Source organism: Miniopterus schreibersii (genome assembly GCF_964146895.1).
Source record: "Miniopterus schreibersii genome assembly, chromosome: 9".
In the NCBI taxonomy this organism is placed as follows: Eukaryota; Metazoa; Chordata; class Mammalia; order Chiroptera; family Miniopteridae; genus Miniopterus; species Miniopterus schreibersii.
The window spans coordinates 71,705,556-71,724,235 of NC_138118.1; the positions used below are offsets into that span (position 1 = coordinate 71,705,556).

An 18,680-nucleotide genomic window follows, 5' to 3' on the forward strand; every position below is an offset into this window, starting at 1 on the left:
GACAAATAAAATGGAAGATCCTCCTCTGTGGGGGATGCAGGCCCCGGATTTGAAGCGGGGGGCCTCAGGGAGGGAGGGGAGCAGAGAAAGGAAAGGCGAAGGCGCTTCTCCCAGAAGCCGGGTTCGTTCAAACCCGGGAGGGCGGCAGAGCCCGCCTCCCCCGGCTGCCGCCCGCTCGGTCGCCGAGCGCTCCCCGGGCGAGCTCGCCCCGCGACGAGCGGCTCGGAGCCGAGGAGGCGGCGGCAGAGGCGGTTCGGGCAGCCCCACGGGGCGGATAGGCCCAGGCAAACAACACCCAGTCCGCCGCCTCCCGGCGTAGTTCAACTCCCACTCGGCCCGGGCCACGCCCTGCCGCCACCGCCCCCTCGGGCAGCTTTCCGCCTGGCAGCGCGGCTTCGGTTGGGGGCGGGAGGGAAGGCGGTGCCAGGGACGGCCGCCGCGGCCCCCGGGAACTACAAGGGCCGACAGGCTTTGCGGCGTCTCCCCGCCCCCTTTCTCCCACCACTCAGCGCGCGTCACCAGGGGCTCAGCCAATGGGGGCCAAGCCAGGGAAAAAGGGCGCCCGGGTCCGGATGCGCCTCAGGAAAGGCATGCTCCCTGCGCCCGGGCAGCGGCCAGTGCGCCGGGCGCGCCAAGCCGTCCGGGGCTAGCGCGCACTCTCATCCGTGCCTCTCGCTCCCCTTAAGCGACAGGCCTACTTTTCTCCTTGGTGGCCATTGCGAGGGCCGCTGCAGCGGGTTTTTGAGGGGAGGGCGCCGGGGAATGAGTAGGGGGCGGGATATCCTGAGACAACAAGTTTGGCTGTATGGAGGGCCTGCCGGCAGCAGGCCTGCGCTAGAAGGCCGCGAGAAGGAGCGCCGGAGGAGCCAAGGGAGGAGAAGAGGAGCTGCAGAAAGAAGAACGCCGAGAAAGGGGGTGGAGAGGAGGCGGCCCCAGCGCCCCGGCCCCCGGCAGGTCGGCGGCCAATCCGCTGGGGGAAGGGGTGGAGAGTCGGCGGCGGTGGCGGAGAGAGGCCGAGGGGGGTGGGGAGTCGGCCCGGCTCGCACCGCCCTGGCCCCGCCCCTGGCCCGCGCCGCCGCCCGCGCCGCGCGCCGCCGCTGTCAATCAAGGGCGAGTCAGCCGGGCTCGGGCGGAGAGAGGAGCTGCTACGCCACAGCCCAGCGGCGGCCATTCGCGGAAAAAGAGGCAGAGCCTGTGCCAGCTACAGCCTCCTCCGAGCCACCGCGGGCGGGCGGGACCGGCCTCTCCTCCCGCCTCGCCCCCACCCCCACCCACCTCTATCCCTGTCTCCGTCTGAGGGTTTGTCCTGTTAATGCGGGATGAGCGGTACGTATTCTCCACCCCCCTCGGTCTCCTTCACCGCCTCCCTCCCTCCCTCCCTCCTTCCCCAGACCCTGCTCGGTTCTCCCCCCTCCCCCGGGGCCGCTGAGATGCTTTAAGGGGAGGAGGAGAGGGCGGGAGGGAACCAGGGGGAGGGAAAGAGGGTTGTGTTTTGTCTTAATGTCTGAGAGAGAACAGCCTCCTTTTGGGTGTTGCTCTGGAGCCGATGGGTCGGGTTTCAAACCACGTTTTGTGATACCCCCTCCTCCCTTCCCTGCTTCGCCCCCACCCCGCCGGCGTGCGTGGATCGCGGGTTTATGGAGATTAATGTTCGGGGGGGAGCGAGGGCAGGGGAGGGGGAAGACGAATAATAATAATCCTAATAACCTGTTGTCTCGCGTGTGCGCGCGCGCGTGTGTGTGTGCGTGTGTGCGTGTGTGTGTGTGTGTGTGTGTGTGGTGGGGGTTTGTTGCAGATCAGAAGAAGGAGGAGGAGGAGGAGGCGGCGGCCGCGGCGATGGCTACAGAAGGAGGGAAAACCTCTGAGCCAGAGAATAACAATAAAAAACCCAAAACCTCAGGCTCCCAGGTAAAAGAAAACATACAAAAAAAAATTCATCACGAAACGCTAAGGGGAAAGAGGGAGTTACGCCCTTTAAATGCCCAGAAGTGAAGAACAGAATAAAAATGTTTATCCACTCAAAGCATCTTTCTGAGAGGGAGGAAGTTAAATTGTAAATTTATAAACATTTCACGTTTCAGGGTAACGCCGGTTAAAATTATACTAGGAGCTCAGGCTATATAAGAAAACGGTGTGTATTTTTCCCAAGGGCATTTTGAGTTTAGGAAAATAACACTTTTAAGAAAGTTTGGTGGAAATTTCCTTGTATTTAAACTTTATATTCCAGGATCAGCTTCCTTATTCGTATATCTTATTGATTTTGTTAATATATTTTTTTTGATTTCTGCCACTTCCTGAGTAAGTTCTGAAATGTAGAGCTGTCAAAATAAATAAGCCCCTCCCAGCTACTGGCCTCCACTAAATCCGCCCACTTTTTTTCCCCCCCCCTCCTTTACCATCCCGTTTTGGGTAGGACTCTCAGCCCTCTCCTCTGGCTTTACTGGCAGCTACTTGCAGCAAAATAGGGACTCCTGGTGAAAATCAAGCAACTGGACAACAACAAATTATTATAGATCCAAGCCAAGGATTGGTGCAACTTCAAAATCAACCACAACAGCTAGAACTGGTAACAACACAACTTGCTGGAAACGCTTGGCAACTTGTTGCCTCCACTCCTCCTGCTTCAAAAGAAAATAACATTTCTCAACCAGCTTCTAGCTCATCTAGTTCTTCCAGCAGTAATAATGGGAGTGCATCTCCTACAAAAACAAAATCAGGTAATTCTTCCACCCCTGGTCAGTTTCAAGTCATACAAGTACAAAATCCAAGTGGTAGTGTACAGTACCAAGTGATTCCACAACTTCAGACAGTGGAAGGCCAGCAAATTCAGATCAATCCAACCAGTAGTTCATCTCTACAGGATTTGCAGGGTCAAATTCAGCTCATTTCTGCAGGTAATAATCAAGCTATCCTCACCACTGCTAACAGGACAGCTTCTGGGAATATTCTTGCTCAAAACCTGGCAAATCAGACAGTTCCAGTCCAAATTAGACCTGGTGTTTCAATACCACTGCAATTACAGACCCTTCCTGGTACTCAGGCTCAAGTTGTAACAACTCTACCAATTAACATTGGAGGAGTGACTTTAGCTTTGCCAGTGATAAACAACGTGGCTGCAGGAGGAGGGACGGGACAGGTTGGCCAGCCTGCAACTACTACTGATAGTGGGACTTCTAATGGGAGTCAGTTAGTTTCCACACCCACCACCACCACTGCTTCTGCCAGCACTATGCCAGAATCTCCCTCCTCCTCCACCACCTGCACAACCACTGCTTCAACATCTTTGACCAGCAGTGACACCTTAGTGAGCTCAGCAGATACGGGCCAGTATGCAAGCACATCCGCCAGTAATTCAGAACGCACTATTGAAGAATCTCAGACTCCTGCTGCTACTGAGCCTGAAGCCCAGAGCTCCAGCCAGCTTCAGTCTAATGGAATACAGAATGCACAGGATCAGTCAAACTCTCTTCAGCAGGTGCAAATTGTAGGCCAGCCTATCTTACAGCAGATCCAGATCCAGCAGCCTCAGCAACAGATTATTCAGGCTATTCCACCACAGTCATTTCAACTCCAGTCAGGGCAGACAATTCAGACCATCCAGCAACAGCCTTTGCAGAACGTTCAACTTCAAGCAGTAAATCCGACTCAGGTGCTTATCAGGGCTCCAACTTTAACACCTTCAGGGCAAATCAGTTGGCAAACTGTACAGGTTCAGAATATTCAGAGTCTTTCCAATTTGCAAGTTCAGAATGCTGGGTTATCCCAACAATTAACCATCACCCCAGTGTCTTCAAGTGGTGGCACAACTCTTGCTCAGATTGCTCCTGTGGCTGTTGCTGGTGCCCCAATAACTTTGAATACTGCCCAGCTTGCATCAGTGCCTAACCTTCAGACAGTGAGTGTTGCCAACCTGGGTGCGGCAGGCGTTCAAGTGCAAGGAGTTCCAGTTACAATCACTAGTGTTGCAGGTAAGTTGTTATAATTTCTCTTTAAGGACCTTTTATACAGTTTTTAATAATTGTTTTTCTTTGCTAATTAGATTTGACCTAGACCTCTGAAGTAAACAGATAATCCTAAGGAATCTAAAATAGACAGGAACGTTATATTTTAATAACTGTAATCATTAGTGTGACTTCTTCACATTTGTACATTTTTAGTGTTAGGTTTTATGTGTTAAATTTGTTAGACAGTTTTATAAAATTCTTCTGTGGAGCAAAACTTCCTGATTAGAATCGTAATAATCTTCTGTAATTTAGAGATCATATTTGAGTACACCTGAACTCTTCTGAAAGAACCTTAGTCAAAGCGATGTTTATATCTTCCTTCAGGGAAAGTAGGTCTAAGTCTAAATTAGAATACAGTAGTGAGCCTGTTGCAGTTTTAATTCTACTTTGTAATAAGGCTTACTATTAAATTTGTAGCTACTTCTCATGCTTCAGCATCTTGTTGCCCATGCCTTTGGTTTTATTATGCAGCATTGTTTTAAACTAGTTATTGATGAAGTTGAGAGATAAAATTTTACATTCAAAGTTGTTTGATTAACTTTTGTGTACATTTTTGCTAAAAGCAGGATTTGCTCAGGCTTTTGAGTTAATAGTCCCTCACTTATAAAATTATATTTAAGTAAATATTATGGTAGTTATGTTATTTATAGGTATTTTAATGCGAAGTTGGTGAGAAGAAATTGCAGATAGTAAAATGTCACTAACTAGGATGAATTGTGGTAAGGTCATTTTAAGACCAGTTATAAAGCACTTGTTATGCATAGAATTAATACTTCTGCAGTATTTGGAAAACTAGTTTTAAGTATTTTAATCTTTCCGGACCAGTCTTATTTTACCTACTCCCTTTTGTTTTCTAGTAATTATACACTTTTCATTGATTCTGATTTGGTTTAAACCTAGTTGTCATTTTAGTGCCTTTGATACGTTCGGACCTTTTTAGTTAAATATTTGTGTTTTGATGCTCTGAAATGAATGAGCATATCACTGTTGAATGACCTTTCTTAAAACAACTTTCAGAAAAATTATGCTAGGGTTTTTTGTTGTTTTTACTGGTATGTGTTTGTTTTACATATAGTTAATACGTAAAGTGGATGTGTATATTTAAAATTGGCAGTTGCTGGATAGAGGTCTCCAATTCAGGAGAACAGAGATTACATGTTTTATTTAGATACCATTACCTCTAAACCAGAGCTATCCAGTAGAATTTTCTGTGATGATGGAAATGTTATATATCTGTTTTATCCAGTATGTTAGCCACTAGCCCTGTGTGGCGATTGAATACTTAAAATGTGGCTAGTACAACTGAGGAACTGAATTTTAAATTTTATTTACTTTTAATTTAAATAGCCATATGCGGCTAGTGGCTCCTGTGTTGACAGCACAGTAGTCTAGTCAAGGAATATTTTGAGCGTGGTATTGTTTCCCCTAAAACTATTATAGCACAATTATGTAAGTGCTTCCCTGGATTACAGTCCTTAGCTTGCTTTGTTACTACTCTTTTTCTAAATATTGACAATCACTTAAGTATTTCAGAAAAACGTCTTTTTGGTGGGTTGAATGACAGTTTGCATTGTCAATGCAAAAATTACTTATATTTCATCTTGTCTGTTAAGCATTAGTGAATTATTAAGAGAATCGAGTAATTTGTAATTTAGCTTAGATATAATCAGTTTTGTTCTCTAATATTTACAACTCAGAGTTTTTTCCTTGCCCATTGTGAGGGTAAGCCATAACTGAGAGCATGATCTTCTGACCGCCTGAGATTACTTGAATGATGCATTATTGTAAATGCAGGATCCTGCTTCTGGAACTGTAATATTGAGGGGGAGGGGGAAATGTGGTCCGGGGTTCTGCCTTTCCAGCAGACCTTCTAGGTGATTCTAAATCTTATTGAAATTTGAGAACCAAAGGTCTAGTCATCAGCAATGAACCAGAAGGCAAAATATGGAAGGACGTGGTTGTGAAGCGAGTTCATATGTGCCTCAGAGAATGGATTTTGACAGCAAATGCAACTTACAGTTTTTATTCCACGAACATCTATTGACTGGCTGCCTGCTGAGCACTTCCAATACTTGTGGTTAGTCCATCATTTTGGGGGATGATTTTATTTAAAGAGTTTACATGATGTGGAGGGCACTTAAATGTATGAGGAAATTTGAACTTTGCGTAGTTGGATTTTTTTTTCTCCTGATACCATAGATCTTAAATTTTGTTGATGTTGAAGAGTATATGTTCTAATGGATATGCTCAATCATTTTAAGACAATAGCCATGTTTCAAAGACCTGAAATATACCCTGATTTCTACAAGTCAGTGCAGTTGATCTGGGCCTAGTTTGCAGATTTACCTTCCTAGCACAGTAGAGCTTGACAAATGTGTGCTGAATTAAGGTATAGAAGATGATGGAGAAGATTGCAATTTGGAATTGGGAGCAATGCCCTGGAGTAGTTTTAATGGAGCTAATGAAAGAGTTCTGATTTTACTTATTTCTGTTGGCTTTGAGTTTTAAAGATATTAAGAGTGGGACACGAGGTATTGTCTCTAGAAGGGAGAGTATGAGCAGTAAGTGCCTGTGTATTCCTTTTATAAGTGAGCCCTGGAAGTACAGATCTTTTACTTAATGTCTCAGTTCACTTTTTTAGTACTTCTTTATTATTTCATACCCTCCTGCCCCTCAGGAGAATGGTATTATTTAGTTTTGTTTAATTTATGGGAAAAATTTGCTCTGAATATTCATGACAACTATTACCAGGGCTTGAAAAAAATTAGTAATAATCAGCTTTGACAGAATGTAATGGCTAGTTAAAGAACAAGGGACTGAAAGCTTTCCTCCATCCATCCCATGTTACTTGTACTTCAGGATGTAGGGGAAGGGTTTGAATGATAAGGACAGAAAAAGAAAAAAAAAATTGTACAAGGTAAATCGAGGGAATCAGTTCTTGAAACTGGGGAGCTTCATACTTGATTTTATGAAATGAGACTGTTAGCAACAGCCTACAGGAATCCTCTTTCCTTGATACTGTATCCGGCATAATGTGTTTCTGTGGTTTGGTCTCAGCTTGAAATCCAGAGTTCGAAGCTGAGCATCTAGCATTCAATTAGTTAGACTTGTAGTAGGAACTAAATACATACACCCTCTGCATACTAGTATTTGTTTCCTTTTTGGGATTCTGAGTTTAACTTTGAGTAAAGGAAAAGCAGAAATCCTATTTTAAGTTAAGAGCAAAGGTAACAATTGTACTGTTGGTTTAAGAACATCCGTTGTTTTAACTAAGTGAGCAAAGTGGAAGATGTTTTGCTCAAAAAGGACTACCTGTTTTCACAATGTACTGTGGTAGCCAAAGAGCCCTAGGTAAAGTGAACTTTAGGAGTTACATCTCCTTAAAGAATTTAGAATATGCAGGGACCATTGGTATTTAAATCTGTAATTAACTTTGCATTGACCAGCGATTTAATTTATTTTTGGCCCTAATCATCAACATGTAGTAATAGATTATGCTTTTGCTTGACGGATGGACATTTCTCTATCAGTTCTAATGACAATTAACATTTTTATGCTGATTCTCACAAAAAGGAAGTTCATACTTGAGGAAAAGATGATGCTAGCCCTTCAAGAACTTGATTCTCTTATCTTCCTTTACTTTTGGGGGGATTTAAATTATGAAACCTGTGGATGTGGCAGAACCAAGAATGAGAGGGCCAGTTTTACATTTATTGCTGAAAATTGGAACCAAATAAAATAATTGACATTTATATTTAATTAAACTTAACTTCAGTAAAATCAAACTTACACGAAACATTTTTCCAGAGCTATTAAAAGTAGAAAATTGACTCAAGGTTTAATACAAGTATGTTTTTCCTTTGCCCATGTATATTCTATTGATTTGAATTTCTCTAGTATGCATCTTAATATAACATATACAGGTTATATAAATATACACAGATATATATGTACACACACACATATATACCTGTTTGTATACATATACATATGCTCATGTGTTTGGTGGTTATTTCCTTATTCAGAGAAGTCAGGTTTACTCCTTTAATCTTATTTCTCTAAAATCTTCTAATTCTATTCATTATAGATTGGAATTCATTGTGAGAAAACTTGTATCTTGTACCCTGTACAAGTGATTTAGGTTCTGAACTACCAAGTTAGTTTTACCCATTAGATGATATATAGCCTGACCTTTAAGATTTGTTGATGTTGCCAAAACAGTATCTTTGCCTATTTTTAAGATTTTCAGAGAAGATGAAAAAGTACTCAGAGTAGAGCCACATTAATTTTTTAAAAGGACATCTTTGAGGGATTTCAGGTTAGAGAGAGAAGCAATTGGAAAATAGAGTTTTAATCATCTGCTTTTCAAACCCAAATCAGGGAATATATAATGAGTAATACTTAAAGAATACTGGAGCAGGCGTAAAAGCAAGTTGAAGAGAAAAAAAGAAAAGGAAACGTAAGCCTGATAAAAAAGGAAGATAGGGAAAAGTTGCTATATATGGATTTGGTAGAAATAACAGATGTACAAAATGATAAATTTATTTTGAAAGGATCTTCGAGATTATTGCACACTAGTTGTAACATTTTAGTATTGGTGCTGAAGTCTATAAAGAAATTTTGACTTTTTACTGTTACAAATGAAAGCAGAAATACGGGTGAGAGATTCTGCAGTGCTACATGAAGTACTCTAGGGATGACATAGTGAGAATTGACAGTAAAAGGGGAACCTAGCCTTATATTCATCTAGATATGAGATGGGATTGGATGTTCGTAATGCTTGTATTTTGCTACTTAGTGAATGAGAAAATTGTGGCAAAGATCACCTGTTGAACCATAAATTGGCTTATATAAGTATGTGGTGAGATAAAGGCTTAATGAAATTGTCGTTATCTAAGGTAACTTAAAGATAATTGACTGTTTCTCCCTCCCTCATTCCTTAGTGGTATTTTAGAAATGAAGAAACTAAAGCCCAGAAAGGCTGAATGACTTCCTGGTACTTTGTGGCAAAGTGAGGGCTAGAAACAACAACTGCTCCAGTTGTCTTTCTGCTGTATTTATGACTTTGTTATCCAAATCCTTTGCTAGTAAATGTATCTGAGGTTTAGTTTAGGGACCACAGAGGGAGTGTGTCCAGCTTGAATTTGTCTTCTCCCAGATAGACAGCCTTAGTATGTTGAATGCGATATTGGTGAAAAGCACAATTCTCTCAGTCTCCTTGTTATTGAATTAATTGGTGGAACCTAAGTGAAACTATTTTGTTCTTTCTTGAAAGAGCAAGTTGGGAACTAAAGAGATCAGTAAATTTTATGTGTAGGTAAGCAAATCCTCAGGCTGTTGTGATAGTGTATCGTTTCCCAAACTATAGTTAGAAATGGGTTCAAAAAAAAAAAAAAACTTGCGGAAGAAGAAAACAAACATTTATTATTTACCTAGTATGTTTTAAATTTGGGCTATTAATTCATTAAAACCCACAATATCCTTGTAAGATTGGTATTATTGTGCCCATTTTACAGATAGCCTCACTGAGCTCTAATTTCTATAAGCAGATCTGTCCTTCCAGTAAGTGGTAGAGTCATGATTTAAAATCATCTCCGATTCCAAGGCTTTTGTTTATGTGACATAAGGTAAAAGGGTAAGTCCACAGATAAAGGCTATTTTTCACCCCTTTGTGTCTGGTGCATACTTAAATCCTTTAAAGGGTGAGCAGTTTTGAAAATTGAAGTACTGACTGCATATGCAGTTAAGGTTTCTTCTAGCCCTAACATTGTGTGTCACTGAAAGATAATTATGACCAAACGTGGTAAAAAAAAAAAAATGGTGAATAGAAAGTAGTGTGGCTGCATGGAGACATCTATGTTAAACTCAGACTTTAAAATACTATAGTATGAGTGGTTGGCCTTTTGAGTATTTAGTTTCAGGCCAGTATCAGTAACTTAAAAATTACACATCATGGAAAAATTGAGCATGAATAAGCTCCTCACTTTTTAAAAACATCATAAAGTGCAGACAGATGAATTTGATAACCATTTTTAACAAAGTGTCTTCAACGAATTATTGAGTAGTTGGCCTTTGAGTATTTTTTAAAAATTCAGGGATTGTGGGGAGTCAGTATGGGTTCACTAACAAACTATGTTTGGCTATTCTTTCTTTAGGGTTTCCAGATTAGTATACAAAGGAAGCATCAACACAATGTAGCTTGATTTCAGTATTGATAATCATGATATCTGTAAAGGCTCATATTTAGTTTCTCAGTTATATGAAAAATGTTGTCCATCTCAGTAGAGGCCTCTGGTACTGTGGTGTAGGATTGTATCCTTGATGCAGTCCTGTTTAACTCCCCCCACCCCCAAATGCCAGATAGAAGGGCGCCATATTTACTGAAATCAAAGATCAGACAAAGCTGGGAGGCATTGCTAATAATTATGATAGGAAATAGAATTGAGATTCTGAGTGATCCTAGTAGGCTAGAATGCTGGGCCAGAATTAGCAAGATAAATAGAACAGGTAAAATCCTCTATTTAAGGGGGAGGGGGCATTGTATACTTGCAAGATGAAAAACCTGGTTTGACAGCAGGGCATGTGAAGATGATTTGGAATTTATTGAACTTAGTATGAACTAAGAGTAGAGTGAAGCTCTGGACTTTGCACTTGTCAGACCATTTCTGCAATATTGTGTACAGTACTAGGTGGCACGTTTTAAATGGCACATTGGCAAATTGGAAAGTATATCAAGAAGGATTCCTAGGATGAAGAGTGTGGAAAACATTTCATACTAGCAATAATTGAAGAGTAGTCATTTTTACTGTTCAAAGAAAACAATGGAAAGTGTGACAGCTATCTTCAAATATATGAAGGGCTGGGGTTTTTGTAATTGAAATACTCCTGTTTTGTTTGGCCTTGGGAAAACAATGGAATGTGTATTTGTGTATACACATAGACTAGAACTGTATAGTAATTGAATGGTTTGGTTCATGAAGTAGTGATCATTCTGGCATCAGAGGTTGGATGTCTATCAGAGACACTATAGAATGTAGAATTTTTTGTACTGTATAGAAAGTTTGATTAGATAAAGTATGAATCGTCATCTAATTCTAAAATTTAAGGTTCTATGAATATTTGAGTACATGGTCCTGTTCTGGGTACTTCCATCCAGCATATGGTGAGAGTTCTGTAAGTTTTAGTTAAATTTACATGATTAAGTATTTAGGAATTATTTTGAGGGGGTTTGAGGGTCACATTTACCATTTTTCTTGTTACAAAGACAGTATACTTAAGATGAACTCTATTAATAAATGCAGTACTTCAATTCACAAATAGATTTTCTGTTCTTCGTTATACTCTTAGATGCTATTTTTCTGAGTCATTAGCACTTTCATTTGGTGACTACCAAAGCATTAGTATTTTAAATATATACTTCAGTGTCCAGCATTGAATTTGTAGTTAGGATATTTTATGTCAGTAGCTCTTTAACCATAGTCATGTTCCTCATACTGTTACTTTAGTATGAACAATTACTAAATTTGAGTATGAGCAATTAATAAATTTAGTATGTAATTACTTTTTCTTGAATGGAATTGGAGAGCAGTTGGAAAACCTAGGATTCTAATGGATTTCCAACTCTGGGAAGCACTCACAGCTTCAGATATGTTAATTCCCCCTGTGGAGTAAGCAACAGTATGCCTGCCTTTTTGGCTCAGACTATCTAGCTGTTTTTGTTTTTTAAATATATCTTTATTGTTTTTGTTTTTTAAATATATCTTTATTGATTTCAGAGAGAGGAATGGAGAGGGAGAGAGAGAGAGAGAAACATCAATGATGAGAGAGTCGTTATTGATCAGCTGCTTCCTGCATGCCCCTAATTGGGGATCAAGCCCGCAACCTGGGCATGTGCCCTGACCAGGAAGCAAACCGTGACCTCCTGGGTCCTAGGTCAGTGCTCAACCACTGAGCCATGCCTGGCTGCGCTAGCATATAGGTGTTTTTAAAATGTTTGAGACCTAAGACTTGAATGGGAAAAGTGATAGTTCAAGTATATGAAGGTTCTCCTTTCCTTATGTATGGTAATGCAGTTAGGTTCAGGATCTATCTGTTTGATCAGAGGTGGTTCAAGTAATGGGTTTATTATTACAGCAGACGTGTATGGAGAGGCTTCCCAGAGCACAGGTATTTTGTGTTTTTGTGTTATTGGTCAGTCAGATGTGGCTACAAGAGGAGACACAGGAGAAAAAATTATCATACTCACTGGTCCTCGAGAGAGTTATTGTATGGCTGGAGGGGGTCACATGTGAGGGAGCATCATGGGAGCTGACTCAGCCACACAGGTGGAGAGCAGAGAAGAGAGCAAGGACCCGTGGTCAGGTGCCTTTATTGGGGCATTAGGGTGGAGTACGCAAGAAAAGTCATGAGGAGATTTCACTGATGTGTATAAATGTTGTTAGGTCATAGTCAGGGGAAGTTAGGAAAGGAAACTTCTGACAGGAGCCACCCTTACACACTGGTGCACCTGATCACCTGGGCAGGGTATTCAGTCTGCTTGTGGGGATGTTGAAGCACTAGGAAAAAATGACATTTTAAAGTTTATAATACAACAGAACTAAGAATTAGAACTCTTGTCCGGTCGGGTGTGGCTCAGCGGTTGAGCGTTGACCTAGGATCCAGGCGATCGGGATTCAATTCAGGGCTGGGGCACATGCCCCAGTTGTGGGCTCAGTCCCCAGTCAGGGGCTTGCAGGAGGCAGCCGATCAATGACTCTGTGTCATCATTGATGTTTCTATCTCTCTCTCTCCCTCTCCCTTCTCTCTCTGAAGTCAATAAAGATATATTTAAAAAAAAAAAAAAATTAGAACTCTTAGATTTTTGCTTGGGTACTGCTCCCAATTAGCTATTCCATCCTGGGCAAACATGGTATAATTGGAGCTTTATTCCTTTTTTATTTGTAAATTAGTGGTATTCATTCCTTCCTCCTTTACCTCATAGAGTTGCAAAGATCAGATGAGATATTATGTAGGAAAAGGCTTTGAATGTTGAAAACTATGGAAGTTGGTAACCTGGTAAAGTCTCTACATGGCAAGACCCACTGGAAGGATGTGAAATAGTAAAGTGGAAGAATGAGTTTTTTAGATAGGGATATTAGCTTGAGTTCAATCTCAGAGGCAAACAAGAGAGTGTTGTATAAAGAAGTATCTGAAAGCTTTGCTGAAGTGCAATTAAGGATATGGGGAGAGGTTATCTACAGGTGGAAAAGAAGCAGTGTGCTTCAGCATAGTGAGAACTAAGTGTCTTCTGTGTGCTCAGTCTGTGTGAAGCTGTGCATGTACTAACCTGTCTTAAAAGAATGCTTATGTTGGAGAGAGAAGGCTTCCATATGTGAAACAATTACATGGCAGCTGCTATTGAATATATGAGTGAGTAGTTGAGTACTGGGTTTTGAGGAGTGGAAAAATGGGTATACAAGCTCAGAGACAAGTGAGATCACTGGATTGGAGTAAATAAGGAAGGAAGGCTTTCTGTGACAGAGATAAGACTTGAAACGCCTTCAAGATCAGATTGGAAAGTGGACAATTTGAGATTTGAGGATAGAGAGGTGAAGAGAGGATGTCTTCAGCCAAGTGGTTGAACATGGAATGAAAAGCATAAAGCCTTCACGTGGAAGCTTATGGCTCACAAAAGGCATGGTGTTCTCTGTCTCTGCTCTGGAGATGCACAGTGGTCTCTCAGATTATCTCAGGGTATGCCAAGGGAACAGCCGGCTTCGGCCAGAGAAGATGTGCTCATTGGATTGTTTCCTGACATTCTGTGTGAAGACAAGATTCTGCCAAAATAATAAAAATACGTTTGAAAAACATGAATCTAGTTGATGGAAGCGATTGAGGGGAAAGATCTGAGCTGCAAATAATATTAGAGTATTTCTCTATAGATAAAAGTGTGGAAGAGTTATAAACCCAGTAAAAAAGTTGTTGGAGAAATTTAGTCATGAATTCAAAATGACCTCTAGAGTGGGTATGGCAGTGAAGTTGCTTAATACAAAAAAGAGGTGGTCTAATTTCTCTTTAGGTTAACCAGTGTCACCCCAGTCAATTTAATAAAAAGGAAAAAAAGCTGCTCTTTGTACACAGAATGGTGACAGGAAAGAAATGGTCATGGGTTAGGTAAAAGTAGCAGGTTCACTTGTTCTTTTTCTCTGCTGCACTCAGGCATGGATGGCGTTGAGAGACCCGATGCATGAGGCGTGCCGGCTGCTCTTGCGGAATATGTGATCTGTTATGGCATTTCTTCGCTTCTAAGATGTAACTCCCCCCCCCTCCCCCATTTTAACATCTTTGACATTGAAATGCACCTTATAATCATGGGCATGTCACAGTTTAATTAGAAGAATTTTTTTTTTTCTTATGATTGCTTGCATCTTAGACTTAATGGAATATGATGAATATATAGTTAATTAAATTACAGTGTGGTGTTTGGTTTGTAGAAGCTATGAATGAACTGTTATAGAAGCCCAGAGAAAAGAAAAGCTAGTTCTGCTTATAGGGTTCTGGGAGTGTTTTCATGGAGAGGGTGATAACTGGACTTGGCCATAAAGAATAACTAAAAGTTTGCCAGGTTGGGATGAGAAGGGTCATTTCAGGTTATGTTGGACTTCACATGCAGTTTGGAAATTCAATTAAGGAGTCTTCTATAAACATTGCAGAACTCACGCTTGGATCAAGGGATATTAGTACACATTAAAGTGGAATTGTGCAAGGGCTATCATTCATATATATGTGTGTGTGTGTGTGTGTATATATATATATATTCTCACACATTGATGAACATTGCTCAGTACATACCCTGATATTGAATAAGGGGGACAGGACACAGGTGGTGAACTTTGACTTCATAGGAGACTGGGATGGATGGATCCTTACAATAGATTCAAGATGCGTATTTGAAAAGGAATGAGAGAGTTTATGATCATAAAAGGAAAAGTGATTAGTAAAATGAAATAAGAGGAACTTACATCTGATTGTTTCATATGTTTTGGTAGACAGTTGCAGGTGAGAATCTTAGCAGTGACAGGAGTTTTGATAAGAGAAATTGAAGATATTTAAAGTTTTCAGGTGGTTTCTGTTCTTAATGTGGCCAATCAGAGAGGGTTTAGTACAGTTCTATAAATAATGAGTCAAGTTACCATAGCTTTTTGTTCACAGAGACGAAGCTGCTTTTGCACAGGAGTATAGGAACCAGATAGTGATCTGTGCTGTGGTAAGTGGGTACCTGTGCCTGGTGTCGGGTTGGGGGAGGAGGTGGAAAATCCTGTTCAGTTCTAGTTGAGGGTGTCTAGGCCAGGGAGTTAAGGGAGAAGAGGGAAAAGACTAGATGCATATGGTGATGAATAGTAACTGGATTTATATAGGGGAAATAATTATACTTAAAGTAGTCTGTAAATTCTGTATGTATTCCCATATAGTTAAGCCTGCATATGAACCAATTTGAGATGTTAACATTGAACAGATATTTGTCATAAATACTAAAAACTATAATATGCTTGTTGAAGCAGTAATTTGATTTGTGATTTTATTAATACAGTTTTATGAAGTTAAAGCACATTGTATATTTATTTTTAGAATTTCTCTCACCTTTCGTCCTCATTAGTAGGATGTCATTATCTATATTGATTGTAATGATCGGCAGATAAATTATATTAGTAACCTCTTGATAGACTTCCATCCGCATCGTGGACTCCCTGCTGGCAGACTATATCAGTTAAATTTAGTCAGCAAATAGGTACTCAGTGTCTGTGTTGTGTGTGAGTCTTGGATTCATTATAAAGTTGAATAACATGGGATTGAATTCCCACTTCCGTAATGTTCTAGTAGGGAAAGAAATCGTATGATTTTCTTTCATGAATGAAACAAGAAGTAAAAGCGTTCTTCTTTAACCCTCATGTTTATTTTATATTTGGCTCACATTTACTGCATGTTTATAGTATGCCAGATACTGTAAGCAGCACTTGATAAATTAATTCATTTACTCCTCAGAACACCCAGGAAGTTATTATCAGGTACAAAAACTGAGGCCTAGAGTGGTAAAGAACTTGCTCAAGGCCACATAATCTGAACACATTGTTTCTAGAACCTGTTCTTGAACCATTACCACTTACTGTCTCTCCGTATATACTTCCTATGTCTGTGTTTTCTATGAATATTTGTAGAATTAATTCATTGTTTGTCTCTTATGTGTCGGACACTGTGCTTAATATTTTATGTTCATTAACTGATTTAATTTTTGCAATTCTAGAGAGAAGGTAATGGTGGTGACTGCAATTTATAGAATAGGATACTAAGGCTGTCAGAGGTTAATATCTTGGCCAAGGTCATATAAGGTCATATAGTATGTTAGGCAGCTGGTAAGCAAGAATACTTTATAAGGCTGGTCTAGGGTAACTATCACCTACCTTTACAGCTAAGCAATACTATTTTAAATATCTTACGGTAACTACTATAGTAAATTCAGCAGGCATGCATTTCTATATCTTCAGCTGAACGCTGTTTACTCTCTAGGACAGCGATTTTTAGCCTTTTTCATCTTATGGCCCACATAAACTATGAAAATTCTGTTGCACACCAAAAAATATTATATTTTTTGCCTATCTGACACACACACACACAAAAAGGTATAATTGTGACTTATTTACAAAAAGAAAAAGAATAATAGTAATTACCCACCCTTTTTGTTCCAAAGTGACTTTTTAAAAACTCAGGTGCCTATACTTGTACATAAGGATTTCTGGTACCAAGAATTAACCAATCAGATGCAACCTTATTATGCACTATGACCAATAAGATGCAATTCTATTATATGACCTATATATTTATGGTTCAAGAGAGGGCATTCACTTTGGATGGTTGTGTTGGCTGTTGTCATTTTTTTTATTTGACAGTCTAAGGGAAAAGAGATCAGTGCCTCTGACTAAACAGGAATTTTTTAAAAGGGGATTTCAGAAGAATTTTTAATGTAATATTTGCTTGGGTTTCATTTGTTAATTTAAATGATAGAAATTTTTTTAAAAGTGTATATTTAATCACCCACAACTACTGTGAAATAAAAGCTGTTTTGGAAATTATATCTTCAAAAGGTTTTGTGAGGTCTAGCACTCTTTTATACATAAATTGGGGGGAAAACAAAACAAAAAACAAAGACAATTGTGCCTTTAAATACCACCTACAAGTATTCCCAGTAAGGAATTTGTTTCATTAGTTATTAAGAATCCTACATGCTTTTCCACATGTTAACCCAGTTGTTACAGTAAATACCACTGAGTAATCAGTCCCCAGTGGTTAGCAATAGCTAACTATTTGTTTCTACATAAATCATACTATAGCTTTAACTTAAAATAAAGGAGATTTTGGCCCTGGTGAAAATAGCAAAGGGCAAGAATCAAGATGAGGCTCCAGTTCCCTGGTCTGTAATGTGAGCATGTCCTTTAGCTTTCTTGAGCCTTAGTCATAATCACTATAAAATGAAGATAACAGGCTGCCTACTGCACAGGTTTTTTCTGCAGATTAAATGGAGTAACGTGTGAAAATGTTTTGTAAATGCCAAAGCACTAAATAAATGTAAACTATTGTTAATTTTTATAAATTTGCTCTTATTCTCTTTTTCTAAATAAATATGTGTATGTGTTTAGCATTTTGCAGTCTCATTTTCTATTAGATGGCCCTTTTTTTAAAATCTGCAGCATATAGTGCGATGCTGGTATACAGTGAGTGTTGAATAATATCCAGGAGAAATGACACTTCTCTATTACTTAGCTTAATTAGGTGTGTTACTTATGGGTTTTATTTTTTGTATTCTGATACTTTGACATCTGGGGCCTTGCCGATTCCGGGGGGACTGCCCCTTCCAGGATTAACCAAATCCAAGAGATAGTAAACAACTCCCCCTTGAATGTGTTTTTCAAATACAAACCAACCAAGTCAGAGCCCACTCCCCAACTACATCCTTTGTCAGCCCTTACACTTCAGGCCACTGTTCCCCTACTCTAATCACCACCCCAGAGCCAGGTACCAACTAGGAACAGCCCTTATGCCCCGGAGCCTCCTGAAATTATTAGAACTAGCCAATCCTAAGCCTCTTTCTCTTGCCTCTCCTTTTCCTTCCTGTGGAAACCTCAATAAAGGCTCTTGCTCGCAATTTCTCCTGCTCTCTGCCTCCTAACAACCCTGGTACTTCCCTGTGTGGCACCTGTGGCATGGTGTGCCCCCTCCTCTTGGGAACTGTGAATAACAAACTATCTTTTCAGTGGCAATCTTCTCATCTCAGTCTTACTGTACCTCAGAATTTCTATTAATACATTATATTTTAAAATGTAAGCTACTGACTCAATCCTACGGTAGTCTTATCATTAAGAAGTAGTATTAAATACTGTTAAATTTAAAGGTTTCTTTAGAAGTAACTTAGATTCAGAATGGCATTGAGATATAAATGTTTGTGTGTGTGTATATGTCTGTGTGTATATACACTTATATGTATGTATGTACATAATACTTTTTATTTAACCTCATTAGAAAATGACAGAAATTCTGATCTCTAAGCAACCTTTATAGATCAGCTTTGGTCAGCTCTTTCTAAGTGAAAAAACTGAGGCCCAAAGTGGATATGTAGTCCACATCTGTAGTTGTTGGCAAAGCCAG

At 40.2% G+C, this 18,680-nt stretch overlaps 1 protein-coding gene across 4 annotated transcripts in view; it reads left to right on the forward strand.

The window, feature by feature from the left end:
* The first annotated feature begins 565 nt into the window (after positions 1–565).
* SP4 (Sp4 transcription factor) overlaps positions 566–18,680 on the forward strand; it is a 50,439-nt gene continuing 32,324 nt past the window's right edge. For 2 of the 4 annotated variants that reach the window (XM_081147820.1, XM_081147823.1), the window contains exons 1-3: positions 566–1,326; positions 1,796–1,908; positions 2,414–3,968. In XM_081147820.1, the coding sequence (XP_081003946.1) occupies positions 1,320–1,326; positions 1,796–1,908; positions 2,414–3,968 (1,675 nt within the window). In that variant the 5' untranslated portion in view covers positions 566–1,319. The remainder of the gene's footprint in view (positions 1,327–1,795; positions 1,909–2,413; positions 3,969–18,680) is intronic. The other 2 variants (XM_081147821.1, XM_081147822.1) reach the window with 2 other exon arrangements.